Source organism: Choloepus didactylus, chromosome 22, assembly GCF_015220235.1.
Source record: "Choloepus didactylus isolate mChoDid1 chromosome 22, mChoDid1.pri, whole genome shotgun sequence".
NCBI lineage: Eukaryota > Metazoa > Chordata > Mammalia > Pilosa > Megalonychidae > Choloepus > Choloepus didactylus.
In genome coordinates, this window is record NC_051328.1 from 23,922,484 (window position 1) to 23,948,207 (window position 25,724).

Consider the following 25,724-nt stretch of genomic DNA (forward strand, 5'->3'; position numbering starts at 1 on the left):
AAAAACACACCAACAGCAGTAGGAGGGACTTTAGTAATAGATGAGTTTCAGAAAAGCTAGATAAAGATTAAAGTGTTATAAAGCAAATCCCATTTTCCCACTTATTTTCATTATAAAGTCACAACTATATTCCTAAAAGGAAAGAAATCCACCAGATTTCTGAATTGGGAGCTACTGATGAAAAAGTAGTCATGAGAGCTACAGATCTGTAGTATAGATAAGGCCTCATAATTAATCAGTGATGCAGTATCTGCCAGAATTGTAGTTACCACCCACTGATTCACTTTTCCTTTGGGGCTCTTTCATAACTTGGAAGCTGTTTCCTTTCTCTCAGCAAACAGTTCTCTTACCCTTTTCTTACTACAGACATATTTCCTATACCAGGATGTTCTCTAACTCCACCTTGGACCTCCAAGAACTTCTCCAATTTTTTTTATAATAGAGTGAACTATAACAGTATCGCCTTTTGCCAACAAGGGAAGCTATCTAATTCAGGTTCTGCCACAGCCTGAAACTCCTGTAAGAACAGAGCTTCCACTTGTATAAAATTGGAGACCACATAAAAGATCCGGGTTACGTGGTTTAGGACGACATGCAGAGACTTCCTATGATCGTTGTCAGCTAAGAAAAGGTAGGAGTGAGGAGAGCCAAGAAAAGGGTGGGCAGACAAGTGTGGCCCTGGTATCAAGGGCGCCACCTTTATGGCTCAGAGGTGGATAAGGAGCTGAGCGAAGAGAGAACGTATATCTAATTTATAAGAGAATGGAGTTCAGATGACAAAAAACACATCAACAGCAGTAGGAGGGACTTTAGTAATGGATAAGTTTCAGAAACTTAAGCAAGCAAAGTAGTTTCCTTGCTTCCTGCAGTCCCAGGTATGCTAGCAATGTTTTATCTCCTTGTGGCCTTCACAACCTACAACATGGAAAATAGTATGCAGACTTCATCCTGCAAGATTCTCAGTTTAAACAGGGAATGGTAAACTCAGATAAAAAATAATAATAATTATAGATTTCTCAAGCGTTTATTATACTCCCTCCCCATCCTGTCTTTTCTTAATTGCTCAAATTTATATCAAGGCTGTACCTTTGAGCCCTTTCATTCATTCATTCATTCAACAAATAGTTACTGAATGCCTGTTAATGTGCTTGCACTCTTCCAGGCATTGGGGATGCAGCGAGGAATAAAACAAAATCTTTGACTTTGTAGAATTTATATTTTATGGATGAGAGCAGACAATAAACAAATAAATATATAGTATGTCAGGTAATATTAAGAGCTAGGAAGAAAACTGAAGTAGGGCAAGAGGGAAAAAGAGTAGTAGGAGAAGGAGGCTGCCATTTTATAAATGATGAAGGTGATGTTTCAGCAGAGATACGAGGGGGGTTGAGGAACAAGCCATGAGGCTACCTGGAGGAGGGGCAACCTGGGCAGAAGATAACTAATGAGCACAGGGGGGTGTGGAAAAGGATAAAGTCAGAGAGAGAACAAAGGCAGGTGGGCAGATGGGGGCTGCTCATATTCAGGGGAGATGGGAAGCCACTGAGGGGTTTGGGCAGAGCAGTGATGGGGCCTGACTTCTGTTTTAACTGGATTGTACTAGTTGCAATGAGTGAAAAGAGTAGAAACAGACCAATGAGGAGGTTATTGAAAAAAATCCAAGCTAGAGATTTTGGACCAGGGTGGTTAGGTGGAAGTGGTGAGAAGCAGTCTCACCCTGGATATGTTTTGAAACCCGTATTTCCTTCCTTGGTTTTTTTTGTTGTTGTTGTTTTTTTTTCCTCCTCACCATTCTTTAAAAGTATGTAACTTTCCCCACTCAGTAATAGGATCTATATTTATTTTGAGACCAGTGCCTTTATCCTGGTGCTGTCCTAGATCATGCCTCCATCCCTGTTGCAGGTTGCACATTTAGGAGGCACTGGCATGGGTGGGAGAAGGGATCAGCAAGTCCTTGGCAAAGGACTGAAGAGCAGGATCCTCCCTATTTCTGCTGTCCAGAAAACTCAGCCATAAGCATAGGTCTAATGCTGGTCATGCCCCCAAATTGTGAGAATTGTGGAAATCACTCCCATCATTGACAGTTTTAGAGGGAAGTTTGAAAGAGAGAAATGATACTGGAATGGAGAACTGCAACAAAGACAGGGAAGAGGTTACTGATGTGCTTCAGACTGATCTGTTGGCCAGGACAGTACTAGTCATAGAACCTCAGAACCAGAAGGGCTGCTAGAGGGCATTCAATCCAGCCTTTTCTTGCTGCTGTGGGAATCCCTGCTATGGTGTGTAATCATCTAGCCTCTGTTCATAGAATCCATAATCCATAGGTCATAGAATGTTGGTGCTGGAAGTGACTGTAGAGATCACATAGGGCTTGAGACTAGAAGCACCCAGGACTTGGGACTCCCACACCCATGTTCTTTCCACTCACTGTGTCTCCAAATAAAGGGCAGCCCTTGCTGGTAGAATTACAGAGGTGAGTTTAAATGTCTCTGTGTTCACCCATTACAGAATGTCGGGGTATATTTGCCTTTCCACCCTAAACAGTAATGCATCCTTTCTTTTTGTTTTCAATCCCAGGGGTTGCTCTGCTGTCAGATGCGTACCCTGAGAAAATCTTGCTTAACCTGTTGGCTCAATACGACTGCAGTAAAGACAAGCACCCGCCAGAAACCAGAATGAAAATCGGGGAAGTCCTGATGCGAATTGTCAGGGCATCAGGTGAGTTTTCTTGTTCTATCGATCTGGAAGGAGGTGGGGGAGCAGTATTCCTTTGGAACCAAAGTCTGTCTACCTGGAGGCTTGTTATACTAGCATGATGAGGGCAGTTTAGGGGCTGAGATGAACTCCCTGTTCAAAGATTTAGCACTTATCCAGATACCCACTAAGAGGTTGGTAGCAATAGTGCCCATTTCCTACAACTGCTTTGTCTCCTCCCCCTGGGGCTATGTTGGAGTCCTGATTTTCAGTGGAACTGGAATGAGAAGGTGTGAGCTTTCTCAGCAAGTGTGAAAAGAAGAGGAATATTAGATAGGGAGGGAAAGGCACTATCTCTTGTTGAATATCTACTATATGCCAGGTGGTCTACACAAAAATAATCTAATCTAACGTTCCCAGCACTTCCTATAAAGAAATTGTTGCTAGACTCATTTTACAGGTGAGGAAACTGGCTCAGAGACCTTCAGTAATTTGCCAAGACACATTCAGCTAGTAAGTGGTAGTGCTAAGAATTGAACCCATCAATTCTAAGGAAGTTGCTCTAAGCTATGCAAGCTGAGAGTAGTAGTTCAGACCCTGGCTCTAGAGTCACACTGTCTGAGTTCAAATCTATGTGATCAAAGAAAAGTTTCTTTTACTTTTCTTTCCTTTTTTTTACTTAGAGAAGTTGTAGGTTTACAAAAAAATCATGCAGAAAATACAGAGTTCCCATATACCCCTCCCCCATTATTAACACCTTACATTAGTGTGGTGCATTTGTTACAATTGATGAAAGAATATTATTATAATTGTACTATTAACTATAGTCCATAGTTTACTTTGGGGTTCCCTGTTTGTGTTGTATAGTCTTATGTATTTTGTTTTTTTTTTTAATTCTAGTAACATACATATAACCTAAAATTTCCCCTTTAACCACATTCAAATAAATAATTCAGTACTGTTAATTATGTTCACAATGTTGTGCTACCATCACCACCATCCAATATCAAAACTTTCCTATCATCTATGATCATAGGAGAGTTTCTCAACTCCTGGGACGTCAGTTCTTGCTGTGCATATAGGTATATTAATAGAACTTACCCATAGGGTGGTTATAAGGATAAAAAAAAGATCATACTTGCTTAGAATAGTGCTTGGTACCTAGAAAGGACTCAATAAATTTTTATTTTTGGCTAAGTAAAGAAGAAAGATCCCTTTTTAAAAAATACTTTATTATTTCTGTTTATTAAGTACCCACATTGAGCTAGGAGGGGGGACACTGGAGAACAAGGACAAAGAAAACAATTGTTCACTCTAAAGACAGGGGGTTATATTGAGACAATGGATTTCTCCAAAACCAGTAAGTTCACTTTTGGTATTTTTACACTGGCCGATTAACATAGAATGGAGAGGAGATCAGTTTCTTTAACCTGAATTCCATAAATTTATCCATTGAACTTGGCTAGAAGCCTTAAAATAACAGAAACCAATCATTCAGGGGAGGTTCAGTGATGGTACAGTATATATTTGAACTAGCCAGTTCCCATGTTGAATTTTGAGAATTAGGTTATGTTTTGGGATTTTATTCTCATCATGCATTTTCTATGTGTTATGAGGTATAGCTGTCAGTGGTTAATATTTTGGCTTTAAAAAAAATGCCCCAATGAGCTGGGCTTCTTTACTTCTTTAGATCAGTATATTCTCAGACACTGATACATTTCTCCTTGGCTTTTTAGTAATTCTGTCATGTATCCACGAGCATGTTACCTGAGGCAGAGAGAGAAGAAATTATCTCAACTTTAGTTTTACTAAATTGTCTGTCAGCTTTAGTAAGGCTTGTGAATTTTACTCTTTACCTACTAGGGGAGGATTCAGGAAAACAAACTAGCCTTTTGTCACTTGCATCAAGAGATCACTGAATTCTTTCTTCACAGCATTTCAAAGGATTTAATAACATTCTACATAGCTATACATCTTTTCTACTGACAAAGCCCTTAATTTTCATAATTTCTAGGTAATTCTTCTGATTAAAGAAGGTAGAGCCTAGATCTCCAACCACTTAATTCCACTCATAAAAGTGAAATTAAAAAAAATTTTTTTTCTGCTTTTGAAGAAGGATTAACTTTCTATATTTGTGTTAGCCCTAAGTTCAGGTCTGAAATGTACCAGACAAGTACACAATTACAAGAAATTGTTCTTTCATAGTAAGTGTAAATGTAACATTTAAAGTATCATAGGATTGATTGTAACCTCTGACTTCTATTTATGGCTGTCATTGGGATTGCCAGCGCTGAGAAGGAATTTATACCTTATATAGACATCAAAACAACATGTTTTTCTTCTGTAACCTCTAGGTGACTTGTACAATTGGGGTGCTGGACACTGAAAATGCATAATTCTCAGTCTCCACTGGCTAGTCCATGTCATTTCTTGGGATGGAAATGGAAGTGGGGTGAAGGGCAGGGTTGATTGGGAGAGAGGCCTTATAACATATGACTATAATTAGCCCAAACTCCAAAACAGTCTTCTGGCATTTCAAAGCAAATTCCATCAATTCTCAAGGTTCTGGTCTTTCTGTATCTATTCTTCCAAGTGTCCAACTGTAAACATAGTCTTAGTTTTAAATGCTTGTTTCTAACTCACATTACCAACTTGCCCAAGTGCACAGATGAGATAGTTTACCGAAATCTTTTATGTGGAGTTAAAACCCATTTTTACAACATAGCCAATATTCTTAGCTTACTAGTAGTGTGAAAATCTCTGAACCCCCACTTTGTGAGGTTCCCTAATAAGAGCCCTCATTCCATTGGCCAGTCCCGGTACTCTCCCACCTCCACCTCTTTATTGCAGGGGACGTTCAGTGGTCGAACAAGGCCCACAGGTAGGAATCAGGCGTGATGCCTGCTGCTTCCTTGCTGCTTCACTTCTAGTTCCCCAACCACACCTACTTTTCTCCCAGCCACTGGACAATGGTGGATAACCAGTAGATGCTTTTTCTCCCCATTTTTATAAATGAGGATGGTAACTTATTTAAAGTACACTAATTTTAAGAGTATAGCTGGTGGTTTTTTACATATTTACTGCCACCCAGATCAAGATATAGAAATTTCTAGAAACCCATAAGGTATCCTTTTGCTCCTTCCTAGCTTATACCCACTCTAGAGTTAAGTACTATTCTGATTTATCACTATTGATTTGTTTTGATTTTTCCTTGAGCCTCATTTTAATAAAAATTAAATCCTCATATTTCCAGTAAGATGGTAGTCCGATCTAGATGCTCTGGTAGATTCAGGTCAAACTCTGGGGACCAGGAATATGTTGTAAGCTGTGCTGTGTATTTCCATTTGTATCACATCAGTAGGTAGATAATGTCTAGTTATCCAGCAGGATACATCCATTATAAAGTTCCCCAAAAAGCTTTCTCCTAATTGTTTAAGTCATCATTGATGATCCTTGCCTAAATCCATTATTTCTTAGGAGTTACTTTTTTTTATAGATTAGGAACCTGAGATACAGAGAGAGTTACTAATTTGCCTGATATCAACTTCTAATTAATGATGTATCTAGATTTTGAACTCATGTCATCTGATTCTAGTCCCATTCTCTTACCCATTACATGGTAGAGCATCCTAAACATTTTTCCCTGTCCTTAAGCTTCTTTTTCTTATTAATATGGACATTTTTCATGTCCTTTGTCATTTTTTAATGACTGCATGCATGATGTTATATTATTTGAATGTACCATAATCTTTCAACTGACCAACTTACAAACTGTTCCAATTTTTCAATATTATGAATTACATTGAGATGAATATTCTTGTAGCTAAATCTTTGTGTAGATTCATAATTTCCTAAGGAAAGTTTTCCCAAAGAAGAACTTGTTTGTTAAAAATGTGTACACATTTAAAGGCTATTTATTGTTAAATTGTCTTCCAGAGAGGTTATATCATTTAATATCAGCAATGCTTGGGAATACTCTTTGTACTATTATCAACACTGTGTATTCTATGTATTATCATTTTTGTAACTCTTTATCAATCAGATGCATAAAGAGATTACATATTGTTTTTATTTCCATTTATTTTATTGATAAGGTTAATTTTTCACGTATTTGTTGACTAAACTTTTGTGTGCATAGAGGGGGTGTGGGTGTGTATGTGTGAATTGTCTGTTCTTGTCCTTTGTCCATTTTTCCGTTGGAGTATTGATTTTGTTATTTAATTTATAAAAAGCTTTTAATTTTTTAATTTTTTTGATTTATTTTGTTTTTGATACACATACGTTTTTAATCTTGATGCAGACAAATCTTTCTTTTTCTTTTTGGTTTCTTTTTACGTAGAAAGGCTTTCCCAAACCAAGATTATATAGCTATGAATCTATATATTTATATTTCTACTCTTCAATGTAGAAAATAGTATGGAAGGATTTTGGTTTAGTCTCTTTTATTTAAGGATCTGTTTAGTTTTTTTATTGTACATTTGGAAATTTAATCCTAACACATTGTTAAATTACCATTCACTCCAAATGTTTTTCCATCTGTTTCCTTTTTTTGGTCCAATGTTAATGTTAACAATAACCTGTGGAATGCCATTGCATTTTTTCAAAATTCTTTTTTAAAATAGAACATGTTTAAAGTTCATATTCTTACCTTGGAAGGTCTTTTTAGGAGGTAGTTACCCCCAACTTTCTCTTTTGAAAAATTTCAAGCTCACAGAAAAGTTGAACGACTACTACAATAAACAATCATATACCCTTCACCTAAATTTACCAACTGTTAGTATTTTGTATCATTTCGCCTTATTTCTTCCTTGGTATTTTCATAGACTTTTTTTCTGAACCATATGAAAGTAAATTGCAGACATCGTGACACGTCACTCCTAGATTTTAAGCATCTGTCTTCTAAGAACAAGAATATTCTCCAACTTAACATAATACTCTTATCACTCTGGGATTTTTTTAACCTATAAATGTTGGGTTCCAACTTTGCTTTTACCTGTTTTTTTTTAGGCAGAACAAGTACTCAGTATACGATGTATTCCTTCCTAAAACCACAAATGGAAATTACATACCCTGCAAAACCAAACACCCAATTTTATTATATCAATCTGGGCAAACCAAGAAGTTCCAGAAACTGGAATATATCATCAAGCTACAGTGATTCTCCTTTATCAGTCTTCCATCAGCTCTGAGGTAGCTAAAAATTTGAGAAAAGCAGTTAAAGAGCTCTTTATTATTATAGAACAAATCCAGCTTTAAAATGACAGTGATAATTTATAGCATTTATAGCAAGTTATGATTAAAACAGAGTACTGGAGAGGACTGTGGAAAGATGACAAAGTAGGTGGCTCTAGGAATCAGTCCTTCCACCAAAACAACTGTTGAACTGGCAGGAACTGTCTGAATCAACTGTTTTGGAACTCTGGAGTCTAGTGCAACACTGTGCAACATTCAGAGAAGAGTTGGATGAAGAGGCTGGTAAATTGCAGTAAGTATCTGTGAATTTCACCTCCTTGCAGCAGCTACCATCCCCAACCTCAGCAGGACTGCAGCCCAGGATCCTGATGCAGCTTCCTGGTCCCAGGGTGGGCTATAAGGGCCCAGTTCTCCAAAGTCCTGGGGAATATGGCCTGCTCACTGATCACTGCTTTTGATCAGCTACTTCAGATTGCTGGGGGGCTAGCTCTTGGGTAGCTTTTGTTCCATCCCCACTTAGGCAAAAGAGGCAGAGGAGTTTTAAAGAAGCTACACTTCCTTCCTTCTTTCTTTCTTTCTCTTTCTTTCTTTCTTTCTTTCTTTCTTTCTTTCTTTCTTTCTTTCTTTCTCTCTTTCTTCTCTTTCTTCTCTTTCTTCTCTTTCTTTCTTCTCTTCCCATTTCCTATTTGGGAGGAAAAATTGTTTGGAAAAGTCACAAGGTGATGGCTTCTGTTATCATCATCATCATCATCATCAACAACAACAACAACAACAAAAGCCCAGCAATCCCAGAGGATTATGAGAACTAGATTTCCAGGGTTATAACAATATAATACTCAGAATGCCAAATTCCCAACAAAAAAAATTACAAAATACACAAGGAAACAAGAAAGTATGGCCCATTCACAGGAAAAAAGAATTTGTCAGAAACCATCCCCAAGGAAGGTCATACATTGGAACTATTGGTCAAAGACTTTAAAATCAACTGTCTTAAATATGTTCAGTGAGCTAAAGGAATCCATGTACAAAGAACTAAAGGAAATTATTAAAACATTATCGGAAAAAAAATAAAGAGATAGAAATTGTAAGACAGAACCAAAGAGAAATTTTGGGCAGCAAAGTACAATAATTGAGATGAAGAAACTCACTAAGAATCTCCCTGGCAACGTGGAATATGACTCCCGGGGAGGAATGTAGACCCGGCATCGTGGGATGGAGAACATCTTCTTGACCAAAAGGGGGATGTGAAAGGAAATGAAATAAGCTTCAGTGGCAGAGAGATTCCAAAACGAGCCGAGAGATCACTCTGGTGGGCACTCTTACGCACACTTTAGACAACCTTTTTTAGGTTCTAAAGAATTGGGGTAGCTGGTGGTGGATACCTGAAACTATTAAACTACAACCCAGAACCCATGAATCTCGAAGACAGTTGTATAAAAATGTAGCTTATGAGGGGTGACAATGGGATTGGGAATGCCATAAGGACCAAACTCCACTTTGTCTAGTTTATGGATGGATGTGTAGAAAAGTAGGGGAAGGAAACAAACAGACAAAGGTACCCAGTGTTCTTTTTTACTTCAATTGCTCTTTTTCACTCTAATTATTATTCTTGTTATTTTTGTGTGTGTGCTAATGAAGGTGTCAGGGATTGATTTGGGTGATGAATGTACCACTATGTAATGGTACTGTGAACAATCGAAAGTACGATTTGTTTTGTATGACTGCGTGGTATGTGAATATATCTCAATAAAATGATAAAAAAAAAAGAAACTCACTAAATGATTCAGCATCAGATTTGAATAGGCCCAAGAAAGGATCTGCAAATGTGAAGGTAAGATAATAGAAATTATCCAGTGTGAAGAGCAGAAAGAAAAAATAATGAAGAAAAATGAGCAGAGCCTGAGGAACCTGTGGGACACTATCAAGCAGATCAACAAAGACATCATTGGAGACCCAGAAGAAAAAAAGAGAGAGAATATAGCAGAAAAAATATTTGAAGAAATAATGACTAAAAACTTCCCCAATTTGATGAAAGACATGAATCTACACATCCAGGAAGCTCAATAAACACCAGGCAAATAGACACTAAGAGATCTACAAAAAACATAACAGTGAAATTGTCAAAAATCCAAAGACAAAGAAAGGAATTTGAAAGCCGCAAGAGAGAAGTGACTTGTCACATACAAAGGATTCCCAATGAGATGGATTTCTCATCGGAAATCATGGAGTCCAGAAGACAGAGGGATGACATAAAGTCCTTAAAGAAAAAAACTGCCAATCAAGAAATCTATATCCAGCAAAATTATCTTTCAAAAATGCAGAAGAAATTAAGACATTTACAGATAAACAAAAGCTGAAAGAGTTCATTAACAAAAGACCTACCCTGCAAGAAATGCTAAAGGGAATCCTTCAGGCTGAAATAAAAGACAGTAACTCAAAGCCATAAGGAGAACTAAGGAAAACTGGTAAAGGTAACTACATAGGGAAATATAAAATCCTATGTTATTGTACTTTTGGTATGTAACTGCTTTCCCCCCATATGATTTAATAGGCAAACATGTAAAATAATAAATGAAATATTGAATAGAAAAACAATAGAGAGAGAATCAACAAAACCAAAAGTTGTTTTTTTTAAAGATCAATAAAATCGACAAACCTTTAGCCAGACTGACAGGAGAAAGTGAGAGAAGACACGAATAACTAAACTTGGGAACAAAAATGGGGATGTTAATATTAAGCATACAGAAATAAAAAGGATTATAAGAGGATACTATGAAGAATTATATGCCAACAAATTAAAAAAACTAGATGAAATGGACAAATTCCTGGAAACTACCCAATCTGATGTCAGAAGAAATAGAAAAATCTCACCAGACCTATTACAAGTAAAGAGGTCGAATCGGTAATTAAAACTTCCCAACAAAGAAAGTCTGGGACCAGCTGATTGCATAATTGTAATAACATTGTTTCATTGACTGTAACAAAGGTACCACATATATGAGAACTCTGTATTTTCTGCCTGATTTTTCTGTAAACCTACAACTTCTTTAAAAAAAAAAAAATATCCAGGATTATCACTTACAGATTTGCAAGTTGTTCACAGTTATATAAACTCCAGGGGCCATCATTGTATAAATCCTGTACAGTGTATAACCTGTACAGTCATCCTGGTGGCCTTGACTAAATTCTAGCCAATCTTCCATCCTGGTTATTATCTTAGATTGGCAATACATGGGAGAGAGTTTGAAAAAGTTATTCCTTTCGGTAATACATTTACACATCCTTTTGAGTGTGTAAGGTTCTGCACATGGCTAATTGCATTTTATACCAATCTTATTAGCATAATTTTTAGTGAGTAGCCTTTTCTGATATCTGTTAGATATGGGGATATGTTTTTATTTGAGCCACTAGTGACCTTTTAACTAATTATATTTGCCTCCTACCCTTTTTTTGCCTGCCTTTCACCTCTAATGGAGCAAAGTATGAACTAAGTCTATTTTAAAATTATCCCTTGTATTTAGGGACTATTTTGTATCCCTGAGTTTTAGTTTTCTAGGCTGCTCAAGCAAATACCATGAAATGGTCAGGTTAAACAATGGGAATTTATTCACTCACGGTTTTGAAGCTAAAAGTCCAAATCAAGGAGTCATCATGGTGGTGCTTTCTTCCAAAAGATTGGTGTTCTGGGATTGGCTGCTGGTGATCCTTGGTCCTTGGCTTATCTGTCACATGGCAATGCACGTGCCAGCCTCTCCTGGGCTGTCTGTTCTCTTTCAGGGTCTATTGACTTCAGCCTGTTGCTTCCATTGCTTTCTTTCTGTCTGAGTTTCATTCCACTTTTAAAGGGCTATGGTAATAGAATTAAGACCCATCCTAATTGAGGTGGGCCACAGTTTAACTGAAGTAACCTTATCAAAAGATCTTACTTACAATGGGTTCACATCCACAAGAATGGATTAGATTTTAGGAACATGTTTTTCTCAGGTACATGCAGCTTCAAACCACCACACCTTGCCAGCATTTATTTCTTGTTCTCAGGAAAAAGAGAAGATAAATGAAGTTGCTTTTTCTTTCATAATGCATGTTTTGGTTATAGCGCTGTGTGACAAACAATCCCAAAACTTAGTGGCTTAAAACAACAGCAACCATTTATTTGTTTAGGATTCTGCAACATGGGTGGGACTTGGCAGGGACAGCTCATCTCTGCTCCACATGATGTTGTCTAGGCTCAGCTTGTGGTTCATCTGCTGTATGTGGTGTAGGCTGGGATCACTCAGAAGATTGCATTCACCTGCATCTTGGCTAGGGTGCCTTGGTGCTCTTCCACATGTCTCTCTCCTTGTGTATGCTCATCAGTCAATAGTCTAGAACAAACTTCTTTTCATTGTGACTTCCCAGAGAACAAAAATTGAAGCTGCCAGACCTCTTGAGGACTAGTCCTGGAATTGGCTCAGCAAAACTTCTGCCACATTCTGTTGTCTAAGCAAGTCATAAAACCAGCCCAATTTCAAGGGCAATGGAAGTAGCTCCATTCTTGATGGGAAAAACAGCATGTAAGCACAGTGCTGATAGGAGTTGTTGGCACCACATTTGCATACTAACCACCACCCTAACAAAAAATAGTGCAGGCTAAGTACCACAAACCCAACAGTACAGATTTATATAAAGAAAAACCTACAATCCCCCCCCAAATATTAGTTAAGTTTATTATTTTCATCTAAATCTCACTTCCCAAGTTAAAAAATGATAGCAGTTTGGTATATATCCTTTACACCATTTCCTGTGCTCATACAGATATATGCAAACATACATGGGCTTTTTTTTTCTCTTTTACAAAAAATCTTAATATTCTATTACTCTGCAATTTGCCAATTTTCAAATTAAATTTATTGAGATATAATTTGCACATAATAAAATGTACCCACTTTACCTATAAATTTCAGTGACGTTTGATATATACTCATGTGCACATCACCACAATCAAGATATAGAACATTCTGAGCACCTCAAAAAGTTCCCTCATTGCCAATCTCCCATCCAACCCCCACCCAAGGCAACCATTGATAGGCTTTCTATTACTTAGGTTAGATTTGTCTTTTCTAGAGTGTCATGTAAATGGAATAATACAGTATGTACCCTTTTGTGTCTGACTTCATTGGCTCAGCATAATGTTTTTGAGATTCATCCATGTTTTTGCATATATCAGTAGTGACTGCTTTTTATTGCTGAGTAGTACTTTGTATGGATATACCACAATTTGTTCATAAATTTACTTGTTAATAGACTTTTGGGTTGTTTCCAGTATGGGGCTTTCATAAATGTAGCTGCTATGAACATTCTAGTACAAGTCTTTGTGTGACTATATGTGTATATATATATATATATATATATATATATATATATATATATATATACATACACACACACACACACACACACACACACACACACACACATAGATAAGTACTTATAAGTGAAATTGTTGGGTCATATAGTACAAGAAATGCCAAACTGTTTTCCAAAGTAGTTGTACCATTTTACTTTATAACCCGCAATGTATGAGAATTCCAGGCTCCTTATCCTCACAACCCTTGGTTTCATTAGTTTTTTACATTTTAGCCATTTTAATGGGTCTTATACTGATATCTCATTGTGGTTTTAATTTATATTTCCATGATGACTTATGAAGTTGAGCATCTTTTTATGTGCTTATTGTCTATTGCCTCTTGTGAAGTAACTTCAGATCTTTTGCCCTTTTTTTTTTCAGGTTGTAACATATATATAAAATATAAACTTTGCCATTTTAACCATTTTTGAGTGTAAAATTCAGTAGCGTTGATTACTTTTACAATGCTGTACTACCCATCATCACCTTCCATTACTAAAACTTTTTCATCACCCAAAACAGAAACTCTTTATACCCATTAAGCAATAACTCTCCATTCCCTCTCCCCTCAGCCCCTGGTCACCTCTTTTTTTCTTTTAACATAATTTTATTGAGATACATTCACACACCATACAATCCATCCAAAGTATACAATCAGTGGTTCACACTATCATCACATATTTGTATATTCATCACCATGATCATTTTTAGAACATTTGCAGTACCCTGGTCACCTCTTATCTACTTTCTATCTTTATGAATTTGCTTATTTCAGATGTTTCATTTAAGTGGTGACATTCGATATTGGTTATTTTGTGGCTTATTTCATTTAGCATAATGTTTTCAAGGTTCATCCATATAGTAGCATTTATCAGAATTTCATTCCTACGCATGGCTGAAAATTATACCATATTTTGTTTATCTGTTCATCTGTTGATGGACATTTGGGTTGTTTCTGCCTTTTGACTATTGTGAATAATGCTGCTATGAATCTTGATTTACAAGTATATGTTTTAGTCCCTGCTTTCAATTCTTTGGAGTATATATGTAGAAGTGGAATTGCTGGGTCATAGAATAGTTCTATGTTTAACTTTTTGAGGACCCATCAAATTGTTTTCCACAATGGCTGCACCATTTTACATTCCCACTAGCAATGCACAAGAGTTCCTATTTTTCCACATCCTGGCAACACTTCTTATTTTCCTTTTTTAAAGAAAAAAATAATAATAGCCAGCCAAATGAGTGTAAAGTGGTTACTCATTGTGCATTTCCCTAATGACGAATGATGTTGAGCATTGTTTCATGAGTTTATTGGCATTTTGTATATCTTCTTTGGAGAAATATATATATTTAAGTCATTTGTCCATATTTTAATTGAGTTATTTGTCTTTTTGTTGAGTTATAGGTCTTTATATATTCTAGATATTAGACCTTTATCAAATATATGGTTTCCAAATATTTTCTCCCATTCTATAGATTGTCTTTTCACTTTCTTGATAATGTCCTTTGAGGCAGAAAAGTTTTAAATTTTGATGAAGTGCAGTTTTTCCTTTTTATTTTGTTTTGTTTCTTATGCTTTTGGTCTAAAGTCTAAGAATCTATTGCCTAATACAAGGTCCTGAAGATAGTTCCGTGTGTTTTCTTCTAAGACTTTTACAGTGTTGGTTCTTATATTTAGGTCATTCATCCATTTTGAGTTAATTTTTATCTATGTTGTGTGCTGGAGTCCCGTTTCATTCTTTTGCCTGTGGATATCCAGTTTTCTGAGCACCGTTTGTTGAAAAGACTGTTCTTTCACCATGAGTGGACTTGTTTCCCTTGTCAAAAATCGGCTGGCTTTAGACGTATGGATTTGTTTCTGTGCTCTAAATTCTATTCCATTGGTATATATGTGTGGCTTTGTGCCAGTTCAACACTGTTTTGATTACTGTAGCTTTGTAATAAGTTTTAAAATTAGGAAGTGTGAGTCCTCCAACTTTGTTCTTCTTTTTAAGATGGTTTTGGTTATCCAGTGTCTCTTGCCCTTCCACATGATTAACTTTTCCACTTCTGTGAAGAAGGCTGTTGGAATTTTGATTGTGATTGCTTTAAATCTCTAAATCGCTCTAGGTAGTATTGATAACTTAGTGATACTATCTTCCAATCCCTGAGCATGGACAATCTTTCCCTTTATTAGGTCTTCTTTTAATTGCATCCAGAAATGATTTGTAGTTTTGTGTCCAGGTTCTTTACATTCTCGGCTAAATTTCCTCCTAGATGTTGGAATCTTTTAGAAGCTATTCTAAATGGGGAACCATTTTCTTGATTTCCTCTCTGATTGTTCATTGCTGGTGTATATAGAAAGACTACTGATTTCTGTATATTAATCTTGTACCCATCACTTTGCTCTACTAGCAAAGTATTTATTAGCTCTACTAGCTTTCTTGTGTTTTTTTTCTGGATATTCTATATATAGGATCATGACATCTGGGAATAAGGAAAGTTTTATTTATTCCTTTCCAATTTGAATGCCTTTACTTTTTTTCCTTGCCCAATTTCTCTGGCTAGCACTTCCAGTACCATGTTGAATAGCAAAAGTGATAGTGGGCATCCTTGTCTTGTTCCTGATCTTATAGAGAAAGCTTTCAGTTTTTCACCCATTGAGTTTGATATTTGCTGTGGATTTTTCATATATGCCCTTTATCACATTGAAGAAGTTCCCTTTTATTCTTAGTTTTCTGAGTGTTTTTCTCAAGAAGGGATGCTAGATTTTGTCAAATGCTTCTTCTGTGTTGTCAGCGTTAAGTTCATGTGTCATCTTGGCTAGGTTATGGTGTCTACTTGTTTGGTCAAGCAAGCTCTGGCCTGATTGTTATATGAGGGTATTTCATAGGTGGATTTGCATCTATAGTCAGTTGATTGCATCTGTGGCTTATTGCAGCTACAGTCAACAAAGGATATAGCCCTAAGTAATGAGGAGAGTCTCCTTTTCCAATCAGTTAGAGGTCTTAAAGCCAGAACTGAGGACTGTAGAAGTCAGAAAGAATTTCTGTCTCTACTTCAGCTAGCCATCTTCTTCTGGGGAATTCAACTTCACCTTCATTGGATTCCAGCTTGCAGTCTGCCCTATGGAATTTGGACTTGCCAATCTCCATTGTCACATGAACCAATACCTATAATAAATCTCTTAATATTTACACACATGCACATGCCCACACACACACACATCCTGTTGTTCTGTTTCTCTGGAGAATCCTCACTAATACATGCATCAACTGAAATGATCATTTGGGTTTTTCCTTTCATTCTATTAATGTAGTGTATTATAGTGATTGATTTTCTTATGTTAAGTCACCCTTCCATTCCAGGGATAAATCCCACTTGATGATGGTATATAATCCTTTTGATGTTCAGTTGGATTTGGTTTGTTACTATATTGTTGAGTATTTTTGCATTTTTATTCACAAGGGACATTGGTTTGTAATTTTCTTTTCTTGTGATACCTTTATCTGGTTTTGGTATTAGAGTGATGCTGGCCTCATAGAATGAATTAGCATGTCTTCCCTCTTCAGTTTTTTGGAAGAATTTGAGAAGAATTAGTTTTAATTCTTTTTGCCCTTTTTTTTTTTTTTTTGAGAGCCAAGGTTTTTATTTGTTCATTTCTTGCATTTGAAATATTCTTCGATGACATCCTTGGCCTTAACAACCATACACCTGCAACCAAGCACTTTACAGGGTTTTCCCTCACTGTAGAGTCTTACCCATTCTCCTAGTTTCTTGTTGTCATCAACCTTTATTAGGTTGATTGGGTGTTTGGCACAAAGGGCTTCCACCAACTCCACATACCTAAGCCCATCACAGTTGGATGCAAGCACGCAAAGATGGGCTTAGCACTAAGGCTTTGGCAGCTTCGTGGATTCCATGTGCTAAGCCATCATGAATGAGGACAGTCTTCAGCATCTTTTAAAAAATAGTGTTAATGTCCATTATACCTCCAGCAGCAATTCCTTGGCCAAGGCAGTGTGTTACAGATGGAGCCATATTTTGAATACACTCAAGCCTCTACCTCTATGTGTAATGGGAAAGAGTTTGCCCATTTTTTTTTTAATGCAATTTTATCGACCTCACACACCATATAATCCATCCAGAATATACAATCAGTGGCTCAAAATATCATCATATAGTTGTGTGCATTCATCACCACAATCAATTTTTGAACACTTCTCTATTCCAAAATAAAGAAAAAAGTAAAAATAAAAAAGAACAACCAGCCATCCCATATCCTTTTCCCCCCTATATATTTTTGTCATTATTTTATTACTCATCTGCCCTGTATTAGTCATGGTTCTCTAGGGAAACAGAACCAACAGAAGATATCTTTAAATATGAGATTTTATAAAAGCATCTCACACAACTGTGGGAATGCACAAGTCCAAATTCCATATGGCAGGCTGTGAGCTAGAAATTCCAATGAAGGTCCTTGATGAACTCCCCAGGAGAGGCTGGGTGGCTGGCTGAAGAAGAAATGAAAGTTCTTTCTTCTCCCTTAAAAGTCTTCAACTGATTGGGTTAAATCCAACTGATTGTATTTTCTCGTTGTGGAAGACCCGCCCTTATTTGATTGTAGATGTAATCAGCCACAGATGCAGTTGACTGATGATTTAATTAACCAGCCACGAAATGTCCTTGCAGGAAAAGTTAGACCACTGTTTCCTTGACCAAACAACTGGGCACCATCACCTAGCCAAGTTGACACATGACGCTATCACAGTCCACCCCTTGTCAACTTGGCAGCTATACACATCACCTTAAACCATACTTAATCTCTAAATAGAACACAATAACAGACATTTGTTTCATCTAACAATACTTAGCTGTCCCGTGTACAACCAGAAATGCACTAAATCTCTCCAGAATAGGGTGCAAGTCCTTGGGTAATATTCACTCTTAAACTTGATATCCTATAACTTAAATACTGTAACATGAACAATACAACTTGTGTCATATGATAAGGGGATAAGATAGAGAAGAAAACAAGATATTTGTTTTATGAACAAATACAAACAAACTCATAACAAAACAAGGAGGTAATATTCATACCATCACAGTCCTCATTTCTATAACTGGTCACGCGGTCATAGTTCATATTTATGACTATCTTCTTCCACTACCTAAGATATTTTTGCATAGCCCAATGTTGTGAAGATTTCCTCCCATTTTTTCTTTTAGAACTTTAGTAGTTTTAGATTTATATTTAGGCTTTTGGTCATTTTATGTAATTTTTGTGTTTGATGAATAGTTAGGGTTGTAGTTCATTTTTTTTTCCATATGGACATCCAGTTGTTCTATACCACTTGGTGCAAATATTATCATTTCTATGTTGATTATCTTTCCATGGGTCTATTTCTGGATTTGTCAACAACTCAACAATTTTTGAGTTTTCCAATCCATGAACATGGTATATTTTTCCAATTATGTGGATCTTCTTTAATTTTTCTTAGTAGTATTTTGTAGTTTTCATTGTATTAAGTCTTACACATAGTTTTAAAAATTTACCCCTCTTTCATGGTTTTTTGTTTGCTTGTTTGGTTGGTTGGTTGTTGTGTTTGCTGTTGTGAATGGTATTTTTAAAAATTTCACATTCTGGTTGTTTGTTGTTGGTGTATGGAAAAAATAATTTTTTATATTGAACTTGTCTCCTGCAGTTCTTGCTAAACTCATTTATTAGTTCTAGAAACTATTTTGTACAGTACTTAGGATTTTCTACATAAATAGCCATGTCTTCTTTATTCTGTGAATAAAAGCAGTTTTACACCTTCCCTTCCAATCTGCATATTTTTAATTTTTTTTTTCATTGCCTTATTTTATTGGCTAGGACCAGTGATAGAAATGGTAAGAGTGGGCAACCATGCCTTGTTTCCAATTATAGGAAGAAAACAGTCTTTCATCGTTAAATATGATGTCAGCTATGTTATCACATTGAGTAGGTTCCCTTCTCTTCTGAGTTTGCAAGAGGTTTTATCATAAATGTATGTTGAGATTAATCTATATTTATATTGAGATTGTCATATGTTTTTTTAAACCTTTCTTCTGTTAATCTTGTGAATTACATTCGTTGATTTTCTATGTTAAACCAACCATGCATTCCTGGGATAAACCCCAGTTGTTTCTAATGTATTATCATTTATATCTATTGCTGACATGATTCAATAATATTTTAAGAACGTTTGCATCTTTGTGTATGAGGAATATTGATCTGTAGTTTGGGTACTTTAGCGTTTTCCTTTAATATCTCTGTCTCATTTTGGGATTAGGGTCATGCTGGCTTCATAAAATGATTTGGGGGGTGGTTCCTTCTACATTTTCTGGAAGAGTTTGTACAGTATTGGTATTTCTTATTTCTGCCATTTGATAGACTTCTCCTATAAAGCCACCTGGTAGTTCTCTTTGTGGGAAGTTTTTTGAATTAAATATCTTTAGTAGATATAAGGCTATTCAGATTTTGTATTTCTTCTTGAGTCAATTTTGCTAATTTTTATGTTTCAAGGAATTTGTCCAGTTCATAAAAGTTATTGAATTTATTGGCTTATACTTATTCATAATTTTTTTATCATTTTAATATATTTAGGTTCTGTTGTGATGTCCCCTCCTTCATTCCCTATATTAGTAATTTGTGTCTTCTGTTTTTTTTCTGATCAGTGTAGCTGGGAGTTATCAACTGTGTTAATTTTTTTTCAGAGGACCAGCTTTTAGTTTAATTAGTTTTTTCTATTGTTTCTCAATTTTCAATTGCATGAATTCCCCCTCTGGTCTTTAACATTTCCTCCTGTATTAGTGTATGTTGTTGCAAAACAAATTAGCCCCAAACTTACAGGAAAAAGCAGCAAACATTTTATCTTACAGTTTCTGTGGTTCAGGAATCCTGGCATGGCGTAGCTATGTACTTCTGCCTTAAGGTCTCTCACAAGGCTGTAATCAAGGTGTTAGTTGGGCTGTGGTCTCATCTGAAGAGTTACCTGAGGCTGGATTCAGTTCTTTGTGGATTTTTGAATTGAAAGTTCCTTGCTGGATACTGACTAGAGACCTCCCTCAGTTCCTTGTCACATGGGCCCCTCCACTGGGCAGCTTACGACATGGCAGCTAGTTTCCATCTGAGTGAGCAAGCAAGAGGGGGTAAGTAAGATGGAATTTTCAATCATTTTATAATCTAATCTCATAATTGGCATCCCATCACTTTTGCCATATTCCATTTGTTAGAGGCAAGTTACTAGGCCCAGTCTCCAGTCAAGGGGAGGGAATTACATAGGACATAAATACCAGGAGGTGGGGATCATTGGGAACCATTTTAGAAGGTGCCTACCACACCTTCCTTCTATTAACTTTTGGTTTAATTTGCTTACTTTTCTAGGTTCTTGAGATGGAAACTTAGGCCACTGACTTCGGACCTTTCTTCTTTTATGAAATAAACATTAAAAGCTATAAGTTATCCATAAGATGTGCTTTAGCTGCATCCCACAAATTTTGATATGTTGTGTTTTCATTTTCATTTCAAAATATTTTCTAGTTTTTCTTTTGATTTCTTGTATTTACCCATCAGTTATTTAGAAGTGTGGTGGTGGTTTAAATATATGTGGATTTTTCATATAATTTTTCCATTTTTGCTTTCTAATTTTTTTGTGGTCACAGAACATGTCTATATTATTTCAGTCATTTCAAGTGCATTGAGACTTGTTTTATGGCCCAGCATATGGTCTCTCTGGGTGCATGTTCCATGTGGACTTGGAGGTATGTTCTGTAAATGTCAGTGAAATTAAATTAGTTGATAGTGTTGTTAAAATCTTTGGTATCCTTACTGATTTCCTGACTACTTTTCCTATCAGTTACTGAAAGAAGAGTGTTAAAATTCCCAACTGTCATTGTAGATATATCTTATTTCTCCTCTCATTTCTGTCCATTTTTGCTTCATGTTTTTGAATCTCTGTTATTGGGTACATACACATTTAGGGTTGTTATGTCTTCTTGATGAATTGACCCCTTTATCCTTATTCTTTATTCCAGAGTATACTTTTTGTGATATGAATATACCTGTTCCAGCATCCTTGAAATTAGTGTTTTCATAGTGTACCTTTTTCCATACTTATACCCTTATTTGTCTGTGTCTTTGTATTTTAAGTGGGTTTTTGTGGACATCATATTTTGGGTCTTATTTTTTTATCCAATCTGCCAATCTCTGTTTTTTAACCTTAGTCTTTGAAATAGTATAGACTGTTTATTTTTAATGTAATTTTATATGCTTGAATTTAAATCTACCATCTTGCTACTTGTTTTCTATTGTCTATTTTGTCATCTATTCTTTGTTCCTTTTTCCCTTTTTCTTTTGGATTGATCAAGTATGTTTTATGATTCTTAATCTTTACTCTTAGCTTATTAGCTCTACCTCTTTGTTTAATTTTTTAGTACTCCTTCTATGACTACAATTACACATGTATTAGAATTTTTGTTATTGTCTTATAGGTCGTTTATGTGCTGTCCTTTTTTTTTTCTTCCCCCAATCTTTTTTCTCCCTCTTCATCAGCTTGATCAGTTTCATTGATCAAGCTTCAGGTTCATGGATTCTTTCCTTTGTCATCTCCATTCTATTATTTAACCCATCCACTGAATTTTTCATTTCAAATATTGTATTGTTCATTTCTAGAATTTCCACTTGGTTCTTTTTTCCTATTTGGTTCCTTTTATATTTTCTGTTTGTCTGCTGAGATTTCATGTTTTCATGCATTGCAAGCACGTTCTCCCTTACCTCACCAAACATAGTTTATAATAGTTTCTTTAAAATCCATTATTTGTGGGGTGACAGAAAAGTGTTGGCAATGTATCATAGTGATGGAGCCACAATTTTGTGAATATAATTAAGACCACTGAATTGTATATTTGAAAGTGGATAAAATGGGAAGTTTTAGGTCATATATAAGTTACCAGGAGAAAAAAAAAACCCATAGAACTGTACAACACAAACAGGGGACCTAATGTAAACTATGGGCTATAGTTAATAGTATAATAATAATAATAATAATAATAATAATAATAATAATAACAACAATGTTTTATCAGTTTTAACAATGGTACCACACTAAAGCAGAATGTTAATAATAGGTAAAACTGTGTGAGAGAGGATGGTATATGGGGACTCTGTACTTTCTGCATGTTTTTTCTGTAAACCCTCAATAGCCCTAAAAAAAAAAAACATATCTGATAATTAGGGCATTTGTGTCATTTCATTGTTGGCCTCTGTTGATTGTCAACAGAGAATGGGTCATACTTTTGCATACCAGTAATTTTGGGTTATGGCCTGAACGTTATGAATGTTATGTTGGGAGGCTGTGGATTCTGTCAGAAACTGCCAAAGAATGTTAAATTCTTGTTTTAGCAAGCAATTAACTTAGACTCAAACTGCATCTTTCTCTTCCCTGCTGTGGGCAGCAGCTCAAACCTCAGTTCAGTTCTTTTAGCCTTTGCTGCAAGCAGCTTTGAGTCTGCTATGCATATGCTGAATTTCAGCACATTTCCCCGAGATCCCAGAGAGACATAGGGGAACAGTGTTCACCCACCTGAATCCTTATTTCCTTCATAATCTTTGTTGTGCTTGTTTGCTGCTTTGGGAGTAAATCAAATTAAATGAGATGAAATCATCATTCTCATCCATCCTAGAACTCAAGCCAGGCTCTATGCCTGACTTAGCTCAGGGAGCCAAGATCATGAAGTGCCACAAGTGCTGTATTAGGAGTTTGAATTTTATGCTGACTTTAAGTGGGATTCATTGAAGGATTTTAAGGAAGAAAGAATTAATAATTACTTAATTTTAGGAAGATCATGTTGGCTATTTTGTAAAGTATGAAATAGAGTAGAATAAGACTGAAAGCAGGGAATCCTGTTAGGACATTGTTGGGGCAATCTGAGCAAGAGATGATGGTGAATATCAAACAAAAGATTACATGTGAGAAAGAAGGAAAAAAGACATCCCCAGAAGGGAAAGAAGTGGGAGGCATGTGGTGTGAATGGAAACCTGGGACCTGACCTGTCTCCCTGTAGCAGGTTTTGTTGGGTGCCTTGGGGAGGTAAGGCTAGACAGAGGGAGTGGGGCCAGACCACAGAGAGTCTTGACAGCTGGGCAGAGGAGTTTGGACTTGACATGATGGGCATTTGGGAATCACTATAGAATCTTAAGAAGGGAAGCAACATAATAAAAAATGTGTAGGTGTGGTTGGCAGAGGCATGAAAGATGGATGAAGAAAGGAGAGCCCGGAGCCAGGGAGATAGCTAGGAAGCTGCTGTGTTATTCCTTGGCACAAAGAGATGAGGACTTTGATTAGAGGGATGTCTGTGAGAATGGTGAGAAAAGGTATATATTATAGGCAATTCAGAGAAAGAAAGAGACTGTCTTTTAAAAAAATTTTTTTTTAAATATTTAGTGGCAGTGGAGGAATAAATCCACCAGGGAATGTTATCCTCAGAATTGTGGAGAAGCTCAAATGAAATGTATCTGGAATCACTTACAAATATAACACTGTCATTTTTACCAGACCAAGACGGTGGGTTCTTTTGCCCGATGTGCTCAAATGACCAATTCCTGAGACACTGGGATTTCAAAGAGACAAAGAGTTTTTGTTTTGTTTTTTTTATCTTCATTTTATTGAGATATATTCACATACCACGCAGTCATACAAAACAAATCGTACTTTCAATTGTTTACAGTACCATTACATAGTTGTACATTCATCACCTAAATCAATCCCTGACACCTTCATTAGCACACACACAAAAATAACAAGAATAATAATTAGAGTGAAAAAGAGCAATTGAAGTAAAAAAGAACACTGGGTACCTTTGTCTGTTTGTTTCCTTCCCCTATTTTTCTACTCATCCATCCATAAACTAGACAAAGTGGAGTGTGGTCCTTATGGCTTTCCCAATCCCATTGTCACCCCTCATAAGCTACATTTTTATACAACTGTCTTCGAGATTCATGGGTTCTGGGTTGTAGTTTAATAGTTTCAGGTATCCACCACCAGCTACCCCAATTCTTTGGAACCTAAAAAGGGTTGAGACAAAGAGTTTTATTGCTAGGTGCGAAGCAGGAGAACAGATGGCCTTTTGGTCCAAAATCTGTCTCCCTGAACTGTAGTAATTCTGATCGTTTTAAAGCATCAAAAGATGGGCACATTTTAGGATAATGAGTACAGTGGCCCCAGATTGTATATTAGAGGTGATCTAATTATTGAGTATGCGCAGGTTGATTACATGCTTAGTCACAGAATGTATGTCAGAAAATGGCAGTCTTAATATGATGATGGGCATGATTTTTAGTATTATAATGAGGTAAAGGTGACTTGTAGGTTAAAGTCTAAGCTACTGTGCATGTCAGGTGGGCCCATTTTGGTTAGATCTAGCCTCAGTTATCAAGATAACTTTGGACTTGGGATGGGTTAGTTCTGGGCTGACCCAAGACCCTTCATTAATAAACATTAGGGGCTATCTTTAGTCATCATAAGACTTTGAAGTCGGAAAAACTGGATAAATTGGTACAAGTGAAAGTTAGTCACAAGGTTTTTACAATCACAAAGGTACAAGATAAAGGCTATACAATCATTATCAGAGATCAAGGCAGCTGGATTACACTTGAGGTTTCAGGTATTTCCCCGTCTAATATATCAGAAAGTAAAAAGGAATATCTACAGTAATCATAATCAGTGCTTAAATCCTAACTTCTCAGTTACATCATTATAAAGATATATTTGCTATAACTCCTGTAGTGGGGTTGCTAGATACCAAAATAGAGAGGTGGGACCATCTACAGTGGCAGCCATTGGGCAGATAAATAAGAATTTGACATGCAGACGAAAATTTGAAATGCGTTTTACCTCTCTCCACTCTGACCCTGGAGTCAGAACATCCTGAGTTTCAGTCTTGACTCTAATATTTAGTAGCCGTGTGATCTTGGACAAGTTACAAAACCTCTCTGTTACTTATCTGCAAAATGGGGATAATTATAGTTAACTACCTGATAGAGTGATTATGAGATTAAATAAGATAATATATATAAAGTGCTCAGAGCAAGCCTCTTTCATGATAAGGGATGCATAAAATTTGGTTGCTATTATTGTTTTCTTGTTATCTTTGAGTTATCTTCATTCCTCTGAGGCAAAAGCCAACTTTGAGCAAGTAGCCATTCAGCAAAGTAAAATATACGATCATCTTGTCTCACCACGGGATAAAAATAATAGTTTAGTATTTACTACATGCCAGCTCTCTGTTAACCACCTTATATGCATGTTCACATATGATCCTTGAAATGGCCCTATAAGGTGATTCCTATTCTTACTATCCCCATTTAATAGAAAAAGAAACAGGTTCAGAGAGGTTAAGTGACTTGCTCACGGTCACACTGCTAATTGGTGCTGGGTCTGGAACTCAGAGT

At 36.3% G+C, this 25,724-nt stretch overlaps 1 protein-coding gene and 1 pseudogene across 1 annotated transcript in view; one reads left to right on the forward strand and one right to left on the reverse strand.

Moving 5' to 3' along the window:
• TANGO6 (transport and golgi organization 6 homolog) overlaps positions 1-25,724 on the forward strand; it is a 240,357-nt gene that overhangs the window by 154,204 nt on the left and 60,429 nt on the right. Inside the window, exon 15 of the mRNA XM_037815789.1 lies at positions 2,578-2,718. Coding sequence (XP_037671717.1) covers positions 2,578-2,718 — 141 coding nt within the window. The remainder of the gene's footprint in view (positions 1-2,577; positions 2,719-25,724) is intronic.
• LOC119519035 lies at positions 16,909-17,293 on the reverse strand (annotated as a pseudogene).